Genomic DNA, 24168 nt, shown 5'->3' on the forward strand with positions numbered 1-24168 from the left:
ACAGCAATAAGAATGATAGTAATAATAATGAATGTAATAAAAACAAAAGCAACAACAAAAATCTTAAAACAAATTAATGAAAAAAAAACCCGAATAAAATAGTTTAGATTTGATCATTTTCTTTTGGGTCAAGGACAGAGGGGAGGATCAGGCTGACAGACAAGTGTTAATAAAATCTGAGTAATCAGTGCGAGAGTGCGCCTCATTCACGTCTTTCAGTAGAAACAAACAAATAAACAAATAAAATTACACAGACACATCTGGGTTGTTACAGCAACGTTGCAGCGTTGCTTCAACACCACAGTTGAACACAATGAGTAGATGTCACAGTTTGGGCCTCTCTTCCTGACTTCTCCTCTTCTTAAGGCCCACAGCAGCTGCTGCAGGAGCAATGGTTTGAAAAAAGTGGTTCATGTCTCCGAGTTGCTCTTTTAGATTATGTCGTGCTGACTCGACTGAGTTCATGTCTAAGGGCTGTGAGGAGAAAAACATGGGAGAAAGCTGGGTTGAAAATGAAGGCTGGGACACAATTTCCCAGCTAAATACAAAGAACAACATCACCCACAGTAAATTTCTGAGATATGATCATAACACCTTGCTATAAATAAATAGTTAAATATTTAATTACATTTCTATGAAATTAAACAACAGTTCATCAATACATGAAGAGAAATTGTATTAAATTTTTTATAATTATCCTTTTGTTTACTTTTGCTCTAGTTAAACACATTTAAACATATCTAGGATGTTTATATGTTTGTGATTTCTAAAGAATAAAAAATGATCATTACTGTTGATATTTTACAGCTTTTCATTCCAGTGTTGAATAGAACAATAGATCAATTATATTGCTGCATTTCATAATTAAAGTCTAGAGATCTATTTATAAGGCAGGTATAACATCATTTCTAATAATCATCCCTCCCTCCATCTATCTATCCATCTGCCTGTCCATCTATCTATCTATCTATCTATCTATCTATCTATCTATCTATCTATCTATCTATCTATCTATCTATCTATCCGTCCGTCCGTCCGTCCGTCTGTCCATCTATCTATCTATCTATCTATCTATCTATCTATCTATCTATCTATCTATCTATCTATCTATCTATCTATCTACTGGAGCCACATATACCAGCTCATGTTTAATATGTTATGTGTGCATGTTATGTATGCAGTTATATCTATTATGAGTGTGTTCAAATGTTAACGATAAAATTAGATTTTTATTTTAAGTTTTATGAAAAACTGCATCATTTTCCACTCCTTCCAAATGAAGGAAGGAGAAAAATTTCCACTCCTTTTAGCAACATTTTTCACAAACCTTGAAAAGAAAACAAACATAAATGCTACCTTATTTGACAAAATGATGATTAATTGCTATATATTTACTAAACTTGAAAGCATTGGAGGATGAAACTGTTCAGTTTTCCAAAAATCTAGTGCAACCTAGTGGTTACAGCTGCACATTACTACCAGACTCAGATGACCCACCACTGATTACACTATTTATCCACTTGAATATTCACAGTGCTCATAAATGCTGACTCTGTACACCTCAGTGTTTAAGAGAAAGACCAAAACCTACCATCAAGGATTTCATCCTTCACTTTGTGCAATTCACGGAAAACCTCGTCCAAAATTTCCTGTTGAAGTACAAATAATAATAATAAATAAAATGAGTCTACATTAGAAAAATCTGTTCACAGGAAGAGTTAAAAGGTAATATCTACTCTCTCAACTAATGAAATACAAATAATTTTTGTGGTAAAATGCCAAATAAAAGAGCTGACTGCATTTTGCTTTGATAATTTAAAGATTTGTCATACAGTGTTTTATGTTACCTGTTTCATCCTGTCGAGGTCTAACGAGTCTGTGTCGCTACAACTTCCTGCAGGTCGTGCCCTGTAAGATGATGACAATATATAATAATAATAATAATAATAATAATAATAATAATAATAATAATAATAATAATAAAAATCTCTGTTTCATGGCTGTTGTTTCTCAGCTTAAGAAAAAATCTGCTCTCACCTTGAAACCATTGACCTGTCTGCAGAATTAGCTCGGTCCCAAGGCTTCTTTGCACCATCTACAATAACAGCAAAACACAGTAGGAGGGAAAAAATGGATTAAACTTCAGAGCAGTGCCATAAATGAACAGATAAACAGTGATAGGAGAGTTAAATCATATAAAGAGTAACTGGGATTTTTAGAGGACAAAGTAAGTATGCTAGGGTATTAACACACGTGGTCTCAGCAACATACATATTTTTAAATGTAGCTGAGTGTTTTGTTTTTAGTTTCGATAAACATGAACACTATAGTGTTTGTTTATGTTGTCATCAGGTAAACGTGTTTCTCTGTATTGCTGTAAGTTTCTACACCTGATCACATCCTGTTTGTCAATATTTTCTTATCTGTCTCACAATCTTCTGAAGTTTTTCCTTTTTTCTGTCAGAAACAACATCAACACTCATTTACATTAATTAATGTTAACTCAGCCATCACATGCTTACATGTTTATAGGTGTACATAACTTATTATATGAAATACAATGTGTGTAAAAAGGTTTTAGCAATGACTTTCTCAGCTTCCTTTGTGGGGAATCTTGTGGGGAATGTCTGTGTGTGTATTTGTGTGTTTACGGAATTTTTCTACCTGTGGAATTCTGTCCACTCCGAGTGCCGGGTGATGGATTGTTTGGGTCATCCTGAATAAATAATATAACAGGAAAGAATAAGAATCACTAAAACGTATTCCATTGTTTAATGTCTCCTGCATTAAACCAGCACAGTCACATTAAACACATTTTATTTTAAGAGCTGAAAATGTTGGTTTCATTAAACTGAGCTGGAAAAAGGTTTTAAAAATGTGGAAAAATAGGTGGAATACCATCATCTCATTGATGAAAACCAATCATCTTCATCAATCACAGTTCAACTTTTTCATCCAGCAGTTAACAAATTTACCCTCTTCCCCCCTTCCTTGCCACGATCTGTGTGTTTTAGTTCTGTTTCTGGTTTAGTTCTTGTTTTGTTGTTGTGAACTTTGTCTTCTGTCTTCTACCAAGCTTTCACTTCTTGCTCCCACAACACACCTGGTTTTCAGCTGCTGGTTTGCACACCTGCTCCTCATTTGTCATTAGACTCTCAGTTTATCTTCTGCCTGGTTTCCTTCGTTCTTTGTCTAGTCATGGTTTGCCATGCTTGTCATTAGTCAGTTGGTTTTGTCAGTCAGCCCAGAGTTCTCCTCTCAGTTTAGTGTTTCCTGTGTAGTTTCCTGAACATTCATTCATTCATTCATTTTCTTATCAGTTTAGTGTCACTGGGTAACTGGAGCCTATCTCAGCAATCTCTGGGCGAGAGGCTTGGTACACCCTGGATAGGTCAGCAGTCCTGAGCAGGGGTTTTCTGGACATCTTCCCTTTATTATCAACGACCATGGAAATGTATTTGTTTTCTTCAGGCAATCACCCTGCTAGGCAGAGGTGGCAATTCCAGGTCCAGAAAGTACTGCCTGTCCAGCAGATGTTCCGACCAGTCACCAAGCAAGCTGAATTTCATGAGCAGAGTTTATTTGCCAGGTAAACGAGCCTGTTAATGAAAACACCTGTTCTAAATGTACAGGTAGATCCAAAAACATTTATTGCCACCTCTGCTTCTAGGTACCATTGGATGTGCACCACAAACTCAGAACATTTTGCTGTTTAAATTATTGTATCATATCAAATTCTTTTTTTCAGAAAACAGCTGAATGAACATCACGCAGGAATGATTGTGCAGTTTTTTTTTCACAATTAATCACTCAATAATACTAATAATACTAATACTATTAATAATAAGAATATTAGTAATAATTAAAACACAGTCATGCAGATGTAATCACTGTCAACATTTTCTAAATCTATACCTGAATCATAAACCTAATTATGTCCATAATCAGATGAATATCAACCAATGCTTGTTTTCAGTTCACTCACATTTTGGCTGTCCTCAGGCCTCTCTGAAGCTGCTTTCCTTCTGGGAGAAAACAGAACCTCAAATAAGTACAAGAAATTTAATTCCAGAATTAAACACTGATCAAAGGCTTCAGGAACGAGTTACACCTAGTTCAGCTGCAGTATGTTGACATAAAAGACATTTGTGGGACTTTTTGTAGGTGCATTTTTCTAACCTTCTTGCCAACAGAGCATTCATCTCCTCCATCAATCCTCCACTCCCCCCACTTGTTCGGTTGGCATCATTTTTGGCGCCTGAAGAGCTGTCCTCAGGCTGTGGAGCAGAGTACAGAGCAATGTCAAGTGCATCAGTGAAGTTCAGATGAGATAATACAGTAATATCCTGCATGACAAACATATTTTCCATCAAATCATGAAAAACAAAAACAAAGAAAGTTGGACCTTACTCTTTGGACACGACGCAATTTGGCTCCAGCAATCATGGCGGCAAGACCAGTCGGTGCAGGTGAGTCATCCCCCTGACCACCTCCTATGGGCAGCGGAGGAGGGAGGGGAGGCTGGGGTGCTCCTGCAGACGGCGGTGGAGGGCCTGGTGGCGGTGGAGGGGGCGGAGGGCCGCCCATGTTTACTGGTGGAGGTACTACGGGTGGGGCCACGGAGAGCACAGCAGGGTGGCCTTGGAAAGGAGAACCTGGACAGAAGACCATGCAATGAAGAACATAAACCTGAATTTTACTTGCACTTGAGAGGAGATTTTACTTGAATAATGCAAGCATTTTTTATGTGCAGATGAGGGAATGACCTGAAACCTGGTGTGTACCTGAGTTGGAGGACCGTCGCTCCCGCTCCATGTGTGCCTGCATCTGCTGCTGCTGTTCCATCATTTGCCTGAAAGAGACAAAAAAGTGGTTTGTTTTTAAATATGTAAATACAAAATACAGTGATTTGTAAATAATCGTGTAACCATTTTGAATGTGAAACTGTAAAAACAACACATTACTTGCTGAAACTCAATTTTTATGCTTTCATTTAAAAATGTGCTCATTTAAGTCTTTTAAAAAGTAAGTTAGAAAAACCTGCATGGACAGATTTTTAGGTATAAGAATAATGTTTTTCAGTGTAACATGGCAAATAGATTTCCTCGTCTATGAGGTGGAATAACTTTTAAAAGAAGACACCAATTCAAAGCCACGAACAAATCACCACAACTTTTAAGTGGCACTGATTTTAAAGACAGATACATTGCTGTAATGGTAAACTTTGCACAGACTCAGGAACAAGTCTGAATATCTCTTTTTTTTTTTTCCCAAAAATGTAATTTTAAATTATATGATGCAAAGAAAAAAGATAATCTAAATAAAATACAAAGATCCTCCTAAACTGATGAGTTTAAGTTCAGTTAAAATAGACTGGATGAAGTGCGAAACTACAAACATCATGGATGCCATTTCCTCTGCTGCAATCACTGATAAGATGATCAATTTAATTCTTGTTTCATATATTTTTCCTAGACAGTCTTAACAGCATAGTTAGTCTGCTTCAAGAATATTGAAACTCCTCAAAAGAGCTTCTCCTTCGATAAAAGGAGAAAAAGTCTAATCAAAATCAAATCCAAAATTAAGTAACCTGACCTTGTCTTGTTCAGTAAATTCACTTTGCTGCCCCTCTGGCTACTGCTAAGACCTAGGTTACTAAAACGGTTATCTAAAATCTTTTTCTTTTTTACATTTGCTGTTGAACGCTGACAGCAGCAAATATCTTAAATAACTTCTTTATGACCCCTTGAACTTTGAAGGGGAAAATGGTATCCTGGTAGTTTCTGAGGACTCATGTTGAAGTCCCTGGTGTGCAAGAGGGAGCAGAAAGGGCCTCTGTGCAAGGCCGGTAACCCTCCAACTGCACCCTGGGTGTCGACCTATGGCAGCCTAAAGCTCTCTGTTGTCTAATTGAGATGGATAAAATGCAGAAACTAATTTCCTAATCGGGATTACAAAGTAAAATGATTTTTACTCTTAAACTGAAGCATGTTTAAACTCATTCACGTCTCTAATATTTGTGATCCATGGCAATATCACTTGTTTGTTCTGTGACTAGTTATGAGTTTTGATGTGTTTCTGTCAGATTTTCACATCTATGAAGGCTACATGCATTCAAAATGGGTGTGTATATGTGATAAACAATATATGTGCATAGGCAGGTATATATAAGAGAGTATATTGATAGGTGTATGACTACCAATAGAGGTATAATTTTTTTTTTTGTCTTTGTGAGTGTATGTGGGTATGCATGTGTGTATGTGTGTACATGTGTACATATTTATGTAGATGTGTACATGGTATGGTTGTCTATAAGTCTATATTCATTAATTAGTTTTTGGTATTTAGTTATTTTTGTCTTGAAAAAAATAAAATAAACTGACAATTAAGGGATGAATTTAACAAATGCAAGGAAGAAAAGAACGTGGTTGTAAAGGGGGCAGGAATAAAGCATTACTTCATCCTACTCCTTTTCAGACTATAAAAAATGTTACTTTAGTTTAACCTGTTGATTAAATTGTGGTATTTTTTTTGTCAAAAATAAAGAAATATCAATATCAAATACTGTACAGGATTTGAACTTTGAATATGCTTATATTCATATTAAACCTTATATAGTTTAACAATACAAAGCCGGAGCATGCCTCATGTATAATGGCACAGTAAAAAAGTTACAGTTACGTCAACTCGATAATTCACAAAGTAGTTAAGAGGTTATGCAGTGCAGCAGAAAGGTATCTCCTTAGTTTTTTGTGACGTTAGAAGGGAATACATTCACATACACAATCTGGAAAATCTAGTATTTGAATGATTTGCAGATTTGTGCCATAGTTTTAAGATATGCATGCAATAAAAAAATGGAAACGCTTCACAAAATTTTAAAGTTTTAAAATTGCATTTTGATGCCATGATTTCATGCAAAGCTGTATTTGAATTCAGGCTGATGTCTTCACATCAGTGAGTTTTCTAAAATTCCCACAGAACAATTTAAAAGTCCCTTTATCTCATCCATCTCTGCTTAGCGCCTTACCATCTCTCTTTCTTATTTTCATCAAACTTTTTTTTCTTTTCTTCCCTCTCATGTCTGCTTTTGACAGGAGAAGCATATGTATGTCACAGCCCAGGAGAGAAGGGAGGGAGACAGCTCGTGGCGAGGAAATGGATTGTCTGACTGTGAGTTGGACAGGGGAAGTGCTGAGACAGCAGCGTCCCTGATGTGACAGCAGCACACACAGCAGGAGGAGCAGAGTTGCTGAGCAATGCCACCTCGCCACTACTGGAGATGGTTCAGTTGAATCATTAGTGCCTGTGCACACAGATCTGAAACGTGCGGCGTACGCAGACGATCTTCTGTCACAGGCCATAATCCTAGAAACAGTTCATTCGACATGGGATCAGACTGAGCCATAACTCTCATCATATTTGTTCTCTTGCCCTAAATGCCCTGGCATTTAGCATTTGGATGAGCCAATAGGCTGAGTGGAAATAGGTTTAAAAACAGCAGCAAAGACCTAGTTGTGCCTAGATGAGAGCAGAACAGCAGCTACAGTACAAATAATGAAAATAATTCCAAGCACACTCATTTTTTCATAGGATTGCTCAATGTGCAGATGCAATGGAAGGAAAAAAATGGGGATTTCTCATGCTTTAGCTATTTTTATAAAAGAAATTAGTGGATATTAACGTGACAGGCAGCATTGCTTATCTCAGTGGCCTTCATTCATATTTGCTATGTGGCAGGTTGTCAGACACATGGGATTGTATTTAATGCCTTAATCCGAACCACGGGTCCCATCTGCACAGAGGTTCCTAAAAGTTTATCCCTCGGATATAATTCACTGAAATATCTGGAACAAAAGTCATCATGCATGTAGTAAAGTACAAGAGCTCTCGGTGGTAAGCAGTAAATGTCACATCACTGCTGGGGACCTCTAAGTATAGCTTTAAAGTCTGTTTTCTTTTACAAACATCCAGTCTCTGGAGTGTCTGCTTCTATTCCAGTGCTAATTTACATAGTTTGTAACCTGCAGTTGGTATTTTCAGAAAAGTCCAAAAATGCGGTCGGATGACATGTCAATATGATGCAGATACATGACAATGTTGCTCTCATTCATTTCTGTTAAATCAGTATCTATGGCTAATATGCCAGTCAGAGCTGGAATGCGCTTATTTTTTCTTTAAACCACAGTCAGAAACCACTGTGAGCATTTTAACATCTTTCAGCTCATTGTTTGGTTTTTACAGTCCACAGCGGCTGTACTGACTTAGCTCTCATACAGTTACTGTTAGATCAGTAAAACCCTCCATAAATTAACTGCACTCTTCCCACCAAGCAGATTAAATGTAAATGGGATCACATAATCAGATTTGAAAATTAATCGACTTTACTCTGGATTATATCTGAAAAGATAATAAGTGTATTTTTATTTAGATTGTTCAGGATTACTTTATTAGATTTCCATTCAGTGTTAAGACTTTGTTCTTTACCAAAGCACATGGTGAAAACTCCTGCTAATGGAGACATTATGGGCTCCATGGACCAGAACTCAGAAAGGCTTTGAGTTGTGATCAGTAAAAACGATTTTTACCTTGCTCTTTGAGCTTCTATCTCATCTGTAGTTGGGCCATTTTGGACTTGTCGTTGGAGAGCTGGACCTAAAGATAAAAGGAAGAATTAAAAAATGATCACAGATAAAAACAAAGCTGGCCTTAATGATCCTTTTAGCAGAAATGAAATGTTAATTAGAATTAGTGCCAGTCAAGACAATTAACTACCAAATGACAGGGAATTAAACAGGAGTTCATTATGTCACCTTTTTATTATAATTGAGTAATGTATGATGAAAAGCATATTAATCCTTTAAGTAAATGACTGTAAATTGATTCATCCACTTGTTCTGTTGAGGAGAAGAAGAAGCTCTCCAGCTCGTCAGCTAATAGAGACACTATCTGATTCTTAATGCTGTGAGAACAAAACACACATCTGCCACTCTGGGCTGCTGCCTGTTCAGCTAGGAAATTCAAACAAAAGTCGAAGAGAGCACAAACACTCAGAGACACATAGATAAATATCAGCCATAGACCAACGAGGCCTGGATTATGTTTGGATTATGTCTCTGCTGTCTGCTTTTTTTTTCCAAAGCAGACAGATCCAAACTAGAAATTTTGTTTTTGGGGTAAAAGCTCAGACTCTTTTGTTGAAAACGTCCCTAGATTCAACTTCTTTCCTGATTTCAGTGAAATCAACAGGGACATGTTCGCGATAAAAGACCTGTAGTCAGTTTATTTTGCAAAGAGAGCTCAAGAGACTGTAAAATATAAGTATGTGTACTATCTGTTTCTTAAGATATGAGCTACAAGGCTTCTGCAGTGTAATCCGTTTAACAGCATTAGTGTGATCTGCAGATGGAGAGGCAGATAAGGAGTGTGATTAGAAGTGACACGATGAGATGAGTGAAACTCAGTGATTATGATCAAATCAGCGGGAATGATCAATTCATGACCAAATTCTTCTGGGTAAAATTAAACTTCATTGTTCTTCCCAAGAACCACAGAGAACATTTTCAGATTTATGACTGAATTCCTAAACCAAAGCAGAAACAAAATTTGCTCTTTATTTTCTGACCATCTCCTGATCTATTTAATGAAAAGTAGGCTTTATGTAATGGTTTTACAGCTCTGCAGTTAGGCTGTGTTCAGGGTCAATTCACAGTGACGATACTCTCCACTGCTCACATCTCTGATGGAAGCAGCTTTTTGCCATTGTGTTAATGGCTGCCATTGATCAAGTAACAGAGTTCCAAAAATAACTCGGGATAACAAAGAGCATGACTCCTGGCAACTAACAGATAACTTATCCTTAACACACAGTTACTATGTGGGCAGTGTCTAACCTGCAATTACATTTATTCATCATAAAATTATGACACACATGACATGTTTTATGAAAAAGATTTGTCAAAAGTTTTCCATCCAACTAATGAAATAAAAAATGTTTTCCATGGGATTATTGGATTTTTTTCACATTACAGTGCCTAAAAACTATTCTGACTGAAAAGAGAAGCCTAAAACACATAACCCCCCTGTTTAGACGGGCAATTTCTAGACAGATTTAGGAAATATTCAGAGCAGAACTTAACTTGCAAATTAACAAAACATATAACAGCAGCTTTTTAGATGTGTGCCCTACTGGTCTAAGATCACATTTAATTTTGTATCTTTGAAAATTCCACTCAAAATGTGCAGTTTTTGTTGACACAAGTATGTATGGATTATAGGACAAAATATACACACTGATGTCTATTAGAGTAGGAAAATGGAACAGGATGAGTAGGGTCTAATCTATAAAATACCCTCCAGTCAAATGGGCACTGTGATCTTTAATGGACAAACTAACAACTTTAAAGATTTGTGCACATGTTTTCACACAGATACATTCTTAAATGTCTTATTATTTAAATCAAAAGTTATTCTGTTCATCTTTTTACTTTTTCTTTTTAGCCAATAACTTAATTTATAATGCTTTTTTTTTCATTGTAACCTTTTACATTATTTCTGAGTGAGCTTGTCAGTATAAACATACAAAATTATTATAATTATGCAAATAAAACTTTGCATATGCACACACAAATTCAAAAATGCACGTCATGCAAGATGTAAGCATACAAACCCACACTCAACAAGCATTTTCTACCTACATGACATACTGAAGAAGAGAAACCGACTGTAGCAGACACAGAGGCACTGACAGACCCACTCTCTCCTGACCATTTCTTGCCTTTAGCTACGCTTCCTCCTCCTCCTGGTCTTCCCCATCCATCACCCCATCTCACTGTTTGCCTCTCGTCTCACCTGCCTACCTCCCTCCCCTCCTCTGCATCCTCTAGTTCAGCCCCAGTATCAGCTGTCATCTTCGCGTAACCTACACCAGCAGCGGCGGCAGCAGCGCAGCGAGCATCTCTGGATAATGTTTCAAAAGGTCTCATTTGTCTTCAGGCTGCTCAGCCCTTACGCCACTCAGCCAAACAACTATGACAGTGAGACGTTCCATGTATTGCTGGTTTTACACTGAGACTCACGCATGGGGGCTGTTAGCAAGTCTCATCAAAAATGTAATTCTCTGGTGTATTTAGACAGAACGAAACAAAGAATTAAATCTAAAATAATATTATGAAAATGGAAAGTATTGGTTAGTTAGAATAAGAACAGCAAACATCTTCTTTATATTTACTGCACATTTGTGTAATATATTTTTTTAGACATCCAATTAATGACAAAACAAAAATCATACCTGGAATGAGGCTCTCTTCAGCAATCTAACAGAATTTAATCTAGATAGTCCCTGATTTTGAGACAAAATGTGATTTTTAAAGTGACATTTTGCAGTTTCAGTAAACAGTTTTCTTCACTGTAACCCAGTGAATTTAGGGTTGTGATGCTGTATTTATTCTCCATTCTCTAAGTGTAAAAGCAATGTGTAGAAAAGGTTTCAACCTCCTTACCACTAGAGGGTGTCACTTTGACAGCAACGAAACACACACACTGTGGTGAATTTAGGCATGCTGACTGTGTATATCGACTTACGTAATGAGCAAGAGTGCACAGATATACTTAAATCATGCCCTTCTCCTTGTGTTTTCTGCAGTGCATGTGTGCAGCTGTGCATGAAAGCTGCATCTCTTGGTGCAGCTGGGGTCACTGCTCTGCTGCAGATAGACAGCAGCATGATTTATCTGTGGAATGTGTGCATCCTTATGTTTGGTCACTGTCACTCGAGCCTCTATGTCTCATGTTATTAGGAAGATGAAAAGGCCCGCTCGGTTGCATGAAACCCGGGGGGAGATCTTCTCAGTGACTCATTCTAATTAGGAGACTGGAGGGCGCTGCAAGGAGGGGGAGACACTCTACTGCTGCTGCTGCTGTTGTTGCTACTAGAATGAGTGGCATGCTGGGAAAGTCACTCTGCCTCAGTCTCATTCTGTCATTCCCCAGTTTATATTTGTCTATCTCTTTGTGACACACATAGAGCTCTTTGAACCCATTGCTTGTCTCATATATGCATTCACGGCTGAAAGAAGTCTTCAAAAGGGCCATCAAACATTCTGACTTGAAACAGGACAACACTAACAGGAGAAATAAAATTAACAGCTCTGTCGATGTGACCTAGGAAGTCACAGCGTGAGCCCAATTAAATTAATCCGTTATTGTTATTAACTCCACTTATGGACATAGCTAATGATGATAGACATGACTAGTTAGAGTAACTCTGATCCGCTACAGCTACACCTTGACAGCTACTTTCACACTTGTAGGTGTGAGAATCAAGATGATCTATTTTACATTTAGAGACTTGACAGCTCAAAGGAATAAATGGAAAAATTAAAAGGATGGAAAGATTAAACTGAATAAACACACTCCCTGTTCAGAGATGTCTATTAGCTGCAAAAAATGAAAGTTGTAGCTACTGTTCAAATCCTTATTTGCTCATATCTGTAAGTGTGTAAAGCCATACCTCCATCCTGAGCGCTGAGGACATTGAGAGCAAAGAGCATAGCATTGGAGAAGGTGGTGGCCTCCTCCTTGCTGGCAAAGTTAAGACCATAGACCTGCCTGGCGTCCCTCCACTGGTGGAAGGTTGGGGTGGCTTGGTTGTACTTGAGGCCCTTTACTATTGAGTAGTTGATGACCACCTAATGGAGAGGAGGAAAATCAGGTAACATAAGAGGCAGAGTGGTAAAAGCAAAAAGAAAAGGTAAAAGATTTTCACTGCAGAGCACCATTTTCAAACACTCATTCATCTTCTTTGCTACATTTGCTGAAAACAGCACAGGGATATAAATACAACGCTAACGCTGCTCTCATGATTCTGCTTGTGTGCTGAAAAAGACCTTTAAATGTCAGAGAATTCATTGCTCCGAGTGTGACAGGGTTTGGGGATTTTGAATCAATTCTGTTCCCACAGGAAAGATAAAACAGCCATATTTTGTTGTAGCTTTTATTGGCAGTACGGCCTGAAACAGTCTTTGGATTTGTTGCTGTAACAGGCTTTATGTAGCTTACATCATGGACTGTAACTTAGAGCAAAAAATACTATACACAGTTATTAGTTTTGATTTAACATTCAGCCACACAGCATTCAGTCGATGTGTAGCATCTGCTCTGCTGGCTCTTGTTAGTATTCTTGGAGAATGTTTGTCTGTTTGTGCTAAATAAAAAGTCTAATCTGTGGCCTCTGAGAGTTATGTAACGGATATGCACACAAGTCTAAAAATCTTTTTTCAATGTGTCCGACTTGGACTGAAGACACTGAACATCACCAGAAAGTCCTGACTTTAAAGACCACCTCAGCATGACGTTACCAAAGAACACATGCTGCAATGTCATCAGTGGAGTCTCAGCTTCCTTAATAACAAAGATGCCTTTGTCCGGTCCTTGATAGTTACATGTCTAGATTCATCCCATTTCCAACACATTGGAATCAAATGCATGGCTCATGAGCAGGCCTCTGCAGATGACTTGCAGAAGAGCGAAGGGATGCATCTAAGTTGCAGGGTAGAAACTCTTGAGGACGGGACTTGGCCACCCCTGCTTTAGAGCATCACGTATGTTTTACTATCCCCTTCTTTTGCCAGTTATGCCGTTTGCTAAGATGTAGCTGGCACAACCTGGTTGCCCGTTGAAGGTCATCTTTGAAGTGTGTTCAGATACTATTGTCTTTCTTCAGATTTTGGCAGTGTGAGAACACATTTACATTTACTGCACTGAGATGCACAGCAGTACTGTGGTTTTAAGGTCTCGTCTCGTCTCTCGTCTTCGTGCCGCTTATCCAGGGTCGGGTCGCGGGGCAGCAGCCTAAGCAGGGAAGCCCAGACTTCCCTCTCCCCAGCCACATTTGCCAACTCTGCGGGGGGATCCCGAGGCGTTCCCAGGCCAGCCGAGAGATGTAATCCGTCCAGCGTGTCCTGGGTCTTCCCCGGGGTCTCCTCCCAGAGGGACGTGCCTAGAACACCTCACCAGGGAGGCGTCCAGGAGGCATCCTGACCAGATGCCCGAGCCACCTCAACTGGTTCCTCTTGATGCGGAGGGCAGCAGCTCTACTCTGAGCCCCTCCTGGATGACCGAGCTCCTCACCCTATCTCTAAGGGAGAGCCCAGCCACCCTGCGGAGGAGACTCATTTCAGCTGCCTGAATACGAGATCTTGTTCTTTCAGTCACGACCCACAACTCATGACCATAGGTGAGGGTAGGAACGTAGATCGACTGGTAAATCGAGAGCTTCGCCTTCTGGCTCAGCTCCTTCTTCACCACGACAGACCGACACAGAGTCCGCATTACTACAGACGCCACACCGATCCATCTGTCGATCTCGCGCTCCATCCTTCCCTCACTCGTGAACAAGACCCCGAGATATTTAAACTCCTCCACTTGAGGCAGGACCTGACTCCCGACCCGGAGAGGGCAATCCACCCTATTCCGGCTGAGGACCATGGTCTCAGATTTGGAGGTGCTGATTCCCATCCAGGCCTCTTCACACTCGGCAGCAAATCGCTCAAGTGAGAGCTGGAGATCATGACCAGATGAAGCCAACAGGACCACCTCATCTGCAAAAAAGCAGGGACCCAATCCTGAGGCCACCAAGCTGGATCCCCTCAACACCTCGGCTGCGCCTAGAAATTCTGTCCATATAAGTTATGAACAGAATCGGTGATAAAGGGCAGCCTTGGCGGAGTCCAACCCTCACCGGAAACGAATCCGACTTACTACCGGCAATGCGAACCAAGCTCTGACACCTGTCGTACAGGGACCGGACAGCTCGCACAAGGGGGTCCGGTTTTAAGGTCTGACTTTCAATTAGCCACTAACACATAAATGATCCCCTTAACCAGAATAAAATCACATTTTTGTTTTGACATATGTCAATAATACCAAACTTCACATTATGCAGACTTATGTACACCTTTATTGCAGTATACCAGTTTATTAGAGATTTCACTGCATTTCATGATAAACACTGATGTTCTGTGAGAGCATAAGATAAATGAACAATACTGATAGTGTTTGAAGGGCTCTGGATATTAAGTCTCCGCAATGTATTGTCAGCTGTCCAGCCAATCCATGTCTGCTAAATTTTTAAAACTGTTTTACAATCAGTTTGAAAGTTTTAAGCGGATTCAAACTTAGGAGTTTTGGCTTCATAATCGGGATCATTTTATTTTGTTCTGTAAAATTATGTAAATCCTAAATTTGGCCTCCGCTATTTGGTCTGAAGTGCTTTGTCAGGAACCCTTTTCCCAATCTGAGCTGAGTTCGTAACAATACCATTATGCTTTCTTCGTCACTTCACACACCTGCACACACTTATATCAAAGATCTCACTGTTAATAAGTTGTTACATTTGGAGAATTTAACAGAAGAGCAACATTTTACTTGAACTAACAACAGAATTGTCCAGTTAAAGATCTTAAAGGGGTGCTATTATGGTATTTCAAGTTTTCTGAGCTTTCTACAGTGTTACAGTGTTGAATCCTCATCAGACATGTGAACAGCACTCTTTTCTAATCACCTAAGCGCATGTTTGAGTTTGAGTTCCAGCACTCTCTCCGTTCGGTTTCCATGGAGACGAAAATTGCGCCGTTTTAGAGAGTTTTTTCTACTTGGAAATCCTTGTGACGTCCAGGGGTATAAGGTTCGGGTATTGGTTACCTTCTACTGGTTAACAAGGACATGTACAAATACATCAGGCGGGTGGAAAACGTCGGATAAAGTTATTTCCAACGATGGCTGGTGAGTTTACCAAAGAGAGACATCCTGCTGCATTCCTTGCTGTGGGTTGGTGTTTTCCACTTCGTTTTCAGGGTCTGATTCAGGTTCCAACATGTAGGGCTGTATGCTATGTGTTGACATTATATATATATTTTTTTTTAATTGAGTTCATATTAGCCTAATCCTTCTGTTTATGAGATGTTACAATGACTGCGAAAGCAGGTGCGGTGTGCGCTCCCGATGTAGTGCAGTGGCGGGAGGCGGGGCTTAATGTGGAAGAGTCTCAATCCACTCATTTTGCCCACAGGCTGATCTGACAGCCTACGGAGAGGGTCAGTCTGAAGTAAATAAAGCGATTTGTGACAATAACTAGATCAATCCCAGCCCTTCTGGTCTCAGAAATAAAAATAAATTAGCCTGAAATGCACATAATAGTTCCACTTTAAATAATCATTTCAAGCACACATAAACACATGAGCTGAATTTGCCTAAATCTACTTCTTCTAGAAGTTTCTTCAAAATTTTGCTCTTAGACACCAAGACAGCTTAAAATAATGAATTCTAACTCATCTGTCTTTAAATGTCTATAGAGCTTATTGCCAAGGTGTGTTACCTGCTGGTCCTGCAGTTTGACGCCCACCACTCTGAAGGTATTGTTGGCAGTGTTGTGGTAGATGTTGATGCGACTGAATCCCTGCTGCCCAGGCTTGATGGGCACCCACTTCTTACTGCTGTCATCATAGACCATGACTGAGGCCCGAGCCTGGCAGATACTCTGCTCACTGGGGAGGACATGAGGAGGAAGAGACAAAGAAGAGGTTTGATCGTCAACATACAGTTCAGGAAATGTCTGCCTAATTGCTTAGTTTGATTTTTTCAATGAAATATTAGTCAAATGGTCAAGTTCACAGGTCAAGATTGAATCTGTTTATTGTCCTTGATGAGAAACTTGATTTATGGACAAGTTCTTCAGAAATCACACAATAAATCCAGTCACTCACAATAAAATAATAAATAAATAATTACAATTTTAAATAAAAGAAATGCTTCAAAGGGATAAAAACACTCCGAGAGATAGTAAAAAAAAAAAAAAAGAAATATTACATTAACATAACATATTTCTTCATATAAATTAAAGATTAAGTAAATCAGTCCTAAATTAAGTGACATATTTAAGTTAGCTATTGTGTTAGTGTTGGTCACTGAAATCCCAAAGGAAAACTGGTTTATAATCTGTTCAGTTTGTCTAAAAAAAATCATGAATGATATGAAAGGGGCACAGTGAAAGAGTTTGTGCACCAAAAGACATTTAAATTATTTGATGAAATTACTGAAGTATTTACAAAGAATGGTTGTATAGTGCAAATTTCAGAGCCTCGTGTCTTATTACTTATATCTTAAATTTAGTAACATGGTTTACTCAAGATAATACCTGGAGGAAGGAAAACTAAAAGAATCTCTATAAAGCTATAAAAATAATACGAATTTAGCAAAGTGTGTTTAGGGCTGTAAACTCTGTTAATGTTATATTTCAAAAGCTGCAGTGAAAGTAATGGATGTTAGAGAGTTTGTGTGTAATACTTGTGAGCATTTCATGCATGAGTCAAAGCACTTTGAGCCTGGAGGATTCCTGAAAGGTAAGTTAAAGCTAAGAGCTTTTTTTTTTTTTTTTTAACATTTGGTAACTTAATTAAAACAAATTAAATTAACTTTTAACTTTAGCAAGAATTATATTGAGGATTTTTACACTGTCACATCTGCAACATACAGTTACACTGACTGGGTTTATGGAACACTGTCCATGTTGCACAGTTTTACAGATTGCTAACCAAATTGCTACACAAATGCTGAGAACAATTGATGACAAAATTAAAACTATCGATTTTTTAAAAAAAAAATCTATCAAAATAATAATAAAAAAAGAATGCTCTGACTGTTATCAGCTGCATATTAGACAATGTACCTTTTCACACATCGTTTATCAGAAAATAAAAGACATCCTTGTAAATCTGATGCAGTTCCTGTATTCATATGTACCAAATAGAGGCAACCCAGCGCCACATCAGTGTATGCTTCCACACATTAAACCGGCCATGTCATATCAGCTGTGATGAGACCACAGTTGGTTAGACTTAGGAGTTTCAAAATGTAAAAAATAAAGCTGGTAACGTCTCTAGAAAATTCAAGAGGACAAGTTTCCAAATTAGCCTCTAAACATGCCTGATGCATTTTGGGAAAACACTTTTCTTTTTTTCTCTGCACTGAAACCAAAGAAATACATGAAAAGAAAACTTTGGACATCTGTCATGGAAATGGATCAATCGTATTTCAGACTTATGCTACAATTATTGGCACAGGGATATTTCTAAATTTCTAAATACCCCAAATAAGTAAGCATCAGATCAACTAGAGCTGAAGATGAAAGTAAGTGCCAACAACAGGACAGTAATTCTGAACACAGTTCAAAATACACATCCATACACTCCTTTTATCAGTAGTAAAAATAGTTAGAAACATTTTGAATAGGTCACATATTCTTTTAACTGTAAGATTACAGACTACGGCATGTGTGTATGTGGGGATATAAATGAGAAAATTATAGTGAATAAGGCAACAATTCAGTCTTCTAATCCTCCGTTTTAGTAATGGTCTAATCCAAATGTAATCAAGCGCTTTTCCAGCATCTGTTGATGTTCTTAATGAAGTGCAATTGTAATGTTTGTGTGTGTCATGAATGTGCGTAATGTGTCTATGTAGATGTGCATGGCCTTCAGTGCATGGTTTGACTGCTCCCCCATCTGACAGCATTTATCACAACCCACTAAGGCTGCTGCGATTCTTTTCATCACAATAACACACACACACACACACACACACACACACACACACACACACATACACTAATATCCTGTAAGTGGTACTGTCCATAATCAGAGCAATGAATCATTACCTTGATTGTGTGTTTTACTGACAAAAAGGTCATGCTGAATATATGCCCAGTAAACAGAGGGAGAAAATCCTGAAGGTTGGTTTAAAATATATAACAAGGACATTTAAAAAACAAAACAGAACCAAAAACAAACAGATTTGACTTTCAAATGAGATTAACAGGAGCAAGCCCCATCTGTGTCTATTTCTCCTTGCCAGTCTAAAATGAGTGGATCAGGCCTTAAGGCATAGTGAAAGAGCTGTGTCACAGAAGGAAAGAAAAGAGGGAAAGGGGAACATTCTTGGCTTGTCAAGTGTGCGAGTGTAGCATACTGTACAATGTGAAAGCAGTTCACATAGGCTACATGACTCATGATAATGAGATACTTATTGTTTTATATATAAAAAAAAAAACAAATAGCCTAAAATTTTGTTTCAAGTTTCATCATTTTCTGAACTGCTTAGTCCAATTAAGGGTTGTGGGGAAGCTGGAGCTTATCATGGCAATCATTGAGCAAGAGGCAGGGTACACCCTGGACAGGTCACAGGTCCATTGCAGGGCCACATAGAGAGACAAACAGTGCTAACCACTATGCTGCAATGCAGCTCTGTTTCTAGTTTGTAAGTATACAATAAAACAGACACAAATTTCATGTTTGCATGCTGAAAATAAGTTACAACCAAAAGAGCTTTCCCCAATATGTTGGGATGTAGTTTCACTGCTCAGAAAAATAAAATCTACAACAAACGGAGCATTTCATTGAGCATGTTTATATTACTTTAAAAAAAAAAAACAATCATTTCGTCAGACTTGATGGGTCAAGTCTGACGAAAACCATTATAAAGAGTATTTGAGTTTATAATCTACTATTCTGATATATTTAATCCATTTTAAAGTGGCTCGTTGGGACTTAGCCAACAGCTCCAATTTCTTTTATTCACCTCCAGGCCACCTCTATGCATGCAGCACAGTTTAGCAAAACATGTTAAGCAATTCCGCTTATAAATCTTAGTTATATAGCGCAAATACTTAGCATGAAAATATTGAACTTATTGAATGGAGCTCTATGTGACTGAAATGACTTAAAAGGCCTTTACAAAAAACTACTTCAATGATCCCAGAGTATAGTTAACAGTAGCTACAAGCTAATGAGCTTAAGTAGCTTGATTTGAGCACAATTAGGAAAAAATAGACGCTTTTGTTGATCTATTGTGATAAAATATTCATGAAAAGAAGATGCAAGGCTAAGAAAAAAATCTCTTCAAAGTGGAAAAGCAACAGCTGAGATGTGCAGGAACTGACTCAAACGTAACAAAATCCTCACACTTAACTGCATTTTGTGCAAAAGATTTAAACTAATTTCGTCCCACTTGTGCCTAACTATTCACACTTATACCACATTAGTCATTTAGAAGTGCACTTGAAATAAACCAGCAGGGCAATAATGTGTTTATTTTAGTTAACTTGTCGAGTCAAGTTAATTTTTAAAACCGTGTTCTTGGCAGCAAGCTAAAAGTGGCATTGAAAGCCCACAAGCATGAATAAATGAGGTCCTTGTGCTAAAAGAGACCCAAGCAGACAGGCAGAAGGAGATCAGGTGGATGAGGGGAAAGGAGATAAAGCAAAAAAGTAAAATAAATTTTACACTGACTGACAGTTATGGAACACACACTTGCCCAAACACAAACATGCAAATAAATTCAGTAATACTGTGGAGCGCCCTGCGATGGACTGGCGAGCTGTCCAGGGTGTACCCTGCCTGTCGCCCAAAGCCAGCTGGGATAGGCTCCAGCTTCCCCGCGACCCTGAATTGGAATAAGAGGTTCGGAAAATGAATGAATGAATGAATACTGTGGAGCTTGCGTCATAGCATACATTGAAAAATGAGCAATTACTGCGCAGGGCATAAATAAATGAGATATTTCTGAATTTATCATGATGGCACACATTTGTGCATTCTTATATGAAAGCACACACACAGACAAAGGCACACTTAAAATGTCACTATCCATGCTCTGTAGATGACTAGCATTTTTAGGGGTAAATCAAGCCAACAATGACTGACAGAAATCTCAGAAAGCAGAAATTACTACAAAAACATCTCAATAGCAATGCAACATAATGTTATTTTTCAATAATTGTGAACTATATAAACAAGTAAATAAATAACTTGAGGATGCAGACAAAAATGGGTACATTTATAGGCAGCACAGCCACTGAGAGCAACAACATTCAGAATTTATGGCTGCTGTTCTTCTTCTTCGAGGTTGAATCACTTTTAGCTCTGTGACTGCTGCTGCAGTGAATTTTCTCTACACTAAAAACAAGCCTATCAGGCTCAAACCACTGAACTTAAACATGGCACGCTGTAGATATTCTTCATGAAATCATTTAAAGAAATAAGAAAGCTAATAAAGAAAACGACTAAATGATTTTTTATTCCTAACTTAACTAACATCAGAATCTCTGTATAATTAGCTTTTACATCTAGTTTTTTGTCTCATTCCGACTGATTTAAAATGAATGAGGGTCTCCAGTGATAAACACATAAATGATTCATGCATAAAGCTAAATTTATGTAGGATAAAAAAAAAAAAAAACTCAACTAATTATTGCTCAAAACACACACTAGTGATCTCCATAGTCATCTCTTGAAAATGAACATGCACAAAGAAGACTGTAGACACAACATATCCATTAAACTCTTCTCTTGGGTTAGTTCAGTCGATTAAATTATGTTTTCCTGAAATCCTTTCCCTTCTATCTCATGAGACCCTTTTCACACGCAATTTGTTTCTTAAAGTCCTTCACTGCGGGGCACAGGGAGCAGGTTTCATAAGCATCCTTCTGTTCTTTAACCTCACTAATATGGTCATAACACTCTGCTTGCACCTGGTCCCGTCACATTCATTCTCTCTAACTTGCAGTGCCAAAGCATTAAATTTCTCCTCTCTATTTTAGGTGCCAAACTTCCTGTCTGCTTCCAGTAAATTTACTCTTCTAGCATCACTCCCCTGATCCAAAATGAGCAGCGCAACCACAAGCTGTCAGAGGTAAGGGATACACTGTTGACTCACAGAAGAATCACAGGAAGGGGAAAAAACATTCACAGGAGACAGAGTTATTTCAGGAATTATACAATAAAATAAATATAAAATTTAAAAAAAAGTGAAAAAGACCCTGAAGCGTGAAGCATAATTAGAACTTTGATCTTCTCCTCTGCTGATGACTTGCTTGAACAGAGGAAGGATTAATTTAAACACACAATAACTGCTTGGTAATGGCATTTTTGTGTAAGTGTGTAGGCTGAATTTTCACATTTCCAGTTAGTTTACTGTCATCATTTGAGTTGGTACTTAACTTTGATCCCTTTCAAACTGAGAGTTACCGCTGATCAATTTTCACTCATGTTCTCTGTTTTTAATGAATCAGCATCAGCCAGAGGGTGAGGCATCTCATGAAGAACTACCTATAACTATATATACAGCTCTTGTATCCCATATTTTTACACTCAAGCTTTAGTGCCGCTGTGTAAACTGTTGTTAGTGTCCGTAGCTCTGAGCATTTGCCTGTGCCAGTCCTAGTCACGTCTCCAACAGTAATCTATGCTGTCCGAGGGTTTTGTGTTTATGTCTGTGCATTACCCTGCAGAGATTACAACATCAAAGATATTGTGCTGCTCTACTTCTGGGGCCTTGGTGCTCAAGGCTCAAAGACGGAAGTGTACAAACAACAAAGAAGAATTTGCCTCCCTAAAAAGCCATGCACAAAGCTATATGCTAATTTTGCATGCACGCACCACAGATTCATATCTACATTAAACCTTAAGAGAAGACAATGAAAATTAAGCAGCAGTCTGTTCCATACAATGCAGAGCTTGAGAATTCTTTACTTAGTTTCCTGTGGGACACCCTCTATCCCACCCCCTTCCACCCACCCAAACAACACATAACAGATCTACCGGTTTAGACAATGTATACATCAGTAAAGGGGATGTGCCAACAAGAAAGGATTAAATAATATAGTGACATCTAGACAAACAGCATTAAGAAGCATCTTAACTCCATCTACTCCTTTTAACCAGTTTGAATCATAGAAGAGCTAACATGGTAAAGTCTAGCTGAAGATAGTTCCAAGTAAAGGTCATCCAACAGGGTGTATAACCAATGTTTTATTGAGAGGTCACGGGAATGCAACCGCCTCAGAGGTATGAATTTTTTAGCAATCGTCATGCAAGTCAACCACAATTTTTAACTGTCCAAAGTAAGAAAGAAAGCAGGATCTATGGGAAACTCAGTTAACCTATTAATTGCAAACTGTGTCTACTACCTCACACCAAAACAAAAGTACTTCTGGACAACCCCACAGAGAGTGTAATAAAGTGCCAACTGAGCCGCATGAGCAGCGCGTATAGTACAAGATGAGGTGCTAGCCCCATCAGATATTGTTTCTGTGGAGTCATGTAAGTACAGCCACGTATGTTAAAATGAACAAATTGATGGTTTGGGTTTTTAGACAAACTTATAACATTATCCCTTACAGAGTCCCAGTATATGTCTATCCACAAATTGTCCATATCTTTTTATTAAAAGCTAGCCTACTGCTGGTTGGCTTTCTAGAGCAATAAGACAAACAACACCAGCACTGCTAGTTCATGTTGTGGTGTCTGTGAACCACGCCATGAACTAGCATCAGGCTGCAACGAATATTTTAGTGGCCAGCAAAGAACCAGATGACAGTATTGCTAATTGTGCAGCAACAGCATGGAATTCAGCATAGTCTGATTGTGCTGTTTCACTTTTCATCCTGCTGTCACACCCACTACACACACAAACATGAGACCAACAAATGCTGACCTATGGCTATGCTGCAGCTGCTTGCTAAGCTAAACAGAGTAAAAGGAAACTCATCTCTGGAGAGTTTCTTCAGATGTAGGAGAGATTAAAAGGACACTTTACAAAGTTAAAAATGCAGAAACAGCAGAAGCAGATAAAAAAAAAAGAAAGCTTCTTTTAACAGGAAATACAGAGTCCTACCTTTAATATCATTAATAGATCAACGCAGCCCTCAAACTTGGTGCTGCAGAACTGATTTCCTAAAGCTTGGAAGCTTTTTTCTGTTTCCGAATGGCTGATTCTGTCTGTTGCCAAGAACATATGACGGATAGAGTTGCAGCTAACAATCTGGCACTGGTTCCTCTTTCAGCTATCACAGCTTCAAGGTGAATCAATGAAATACCGGAGGACATCAGTGTTGGTACAACTTAATGAGTCACAACAGTATGCTATTAATGCAGTCAATGAGTGCACCAGTGTTGAATAAAGGCAATGTTGATGGCTCATGCAAAAGAAGCATGGTTTTAAGGTTGTTTTCGTGGCAGTAGGGTATTATTTTAGTATTTATGCATTACCCAAACCTGCTTTACAATGAACAAAGTTCAGGAAATTTCCCTTTCTACAGTATGGGACCTTCAAAGA

General features: G+C 38.5%; 1 protein-coding gene across 1 annotated transcript in view; it reads right to left on the minus strand.

Moving 5' to 3' along the window:
• Positions 1-436: 436 nt before the first annotated feature.
• The window catches only part of evlb (Enah/Vasp-like b), a gene marked incomplete at both ends in the record, with an annotated part of 38141 nt that continues 14409 nt past the window's right edge, over positions 437-24168 (minus strand). The window contains 12 exons of the mRNA XM_079255528.1: positions 437-474; positions 1592-1649; positions 1848-1908; positions 2038-2095; positions 2665-2716; positions 3986-4025; positions 4180-4277; positions 4411-4655; positions 4785-4852; positions 8589-8655; positions 12512-12689; positions 16376-16544. Coding sequence (XP_079111654.1) covers positions 437-474; positions 1592-1649; positions 1848-1908; positions 2038-2095; positions 2665-2716; positions 3986-4025; positions 4180-4277; positions 4411-4655; positions 4785-4852; positions 8589-8655; positions 12512-12689; positions 16376-16544 — 1132 coding nt within the window. The remainder of the gene's footprint in view (positions 475-1591; positions 1650-1847; positions 1909-2037; positions 2096-2664; positions 2717-3985; positions 4026-4179; positions 4278-4410; positions 4656-4784; positions 4853-8588; positions 8656-12511; positions 12690-16375; positions 16545-24168) is intronic.

Source organism: Telmatherina bonti, assembly GCF_933228915.1.
Source record: "Telmatherina bonti genome assembly, chromosome: 16".
Taxonomy (NCBI): Eukaryota; Metazoa; Chordata; class Actinopteri; order Atheriniformes; family Telmatherinidae; genus Telmatherina; species Telmatherina bonti.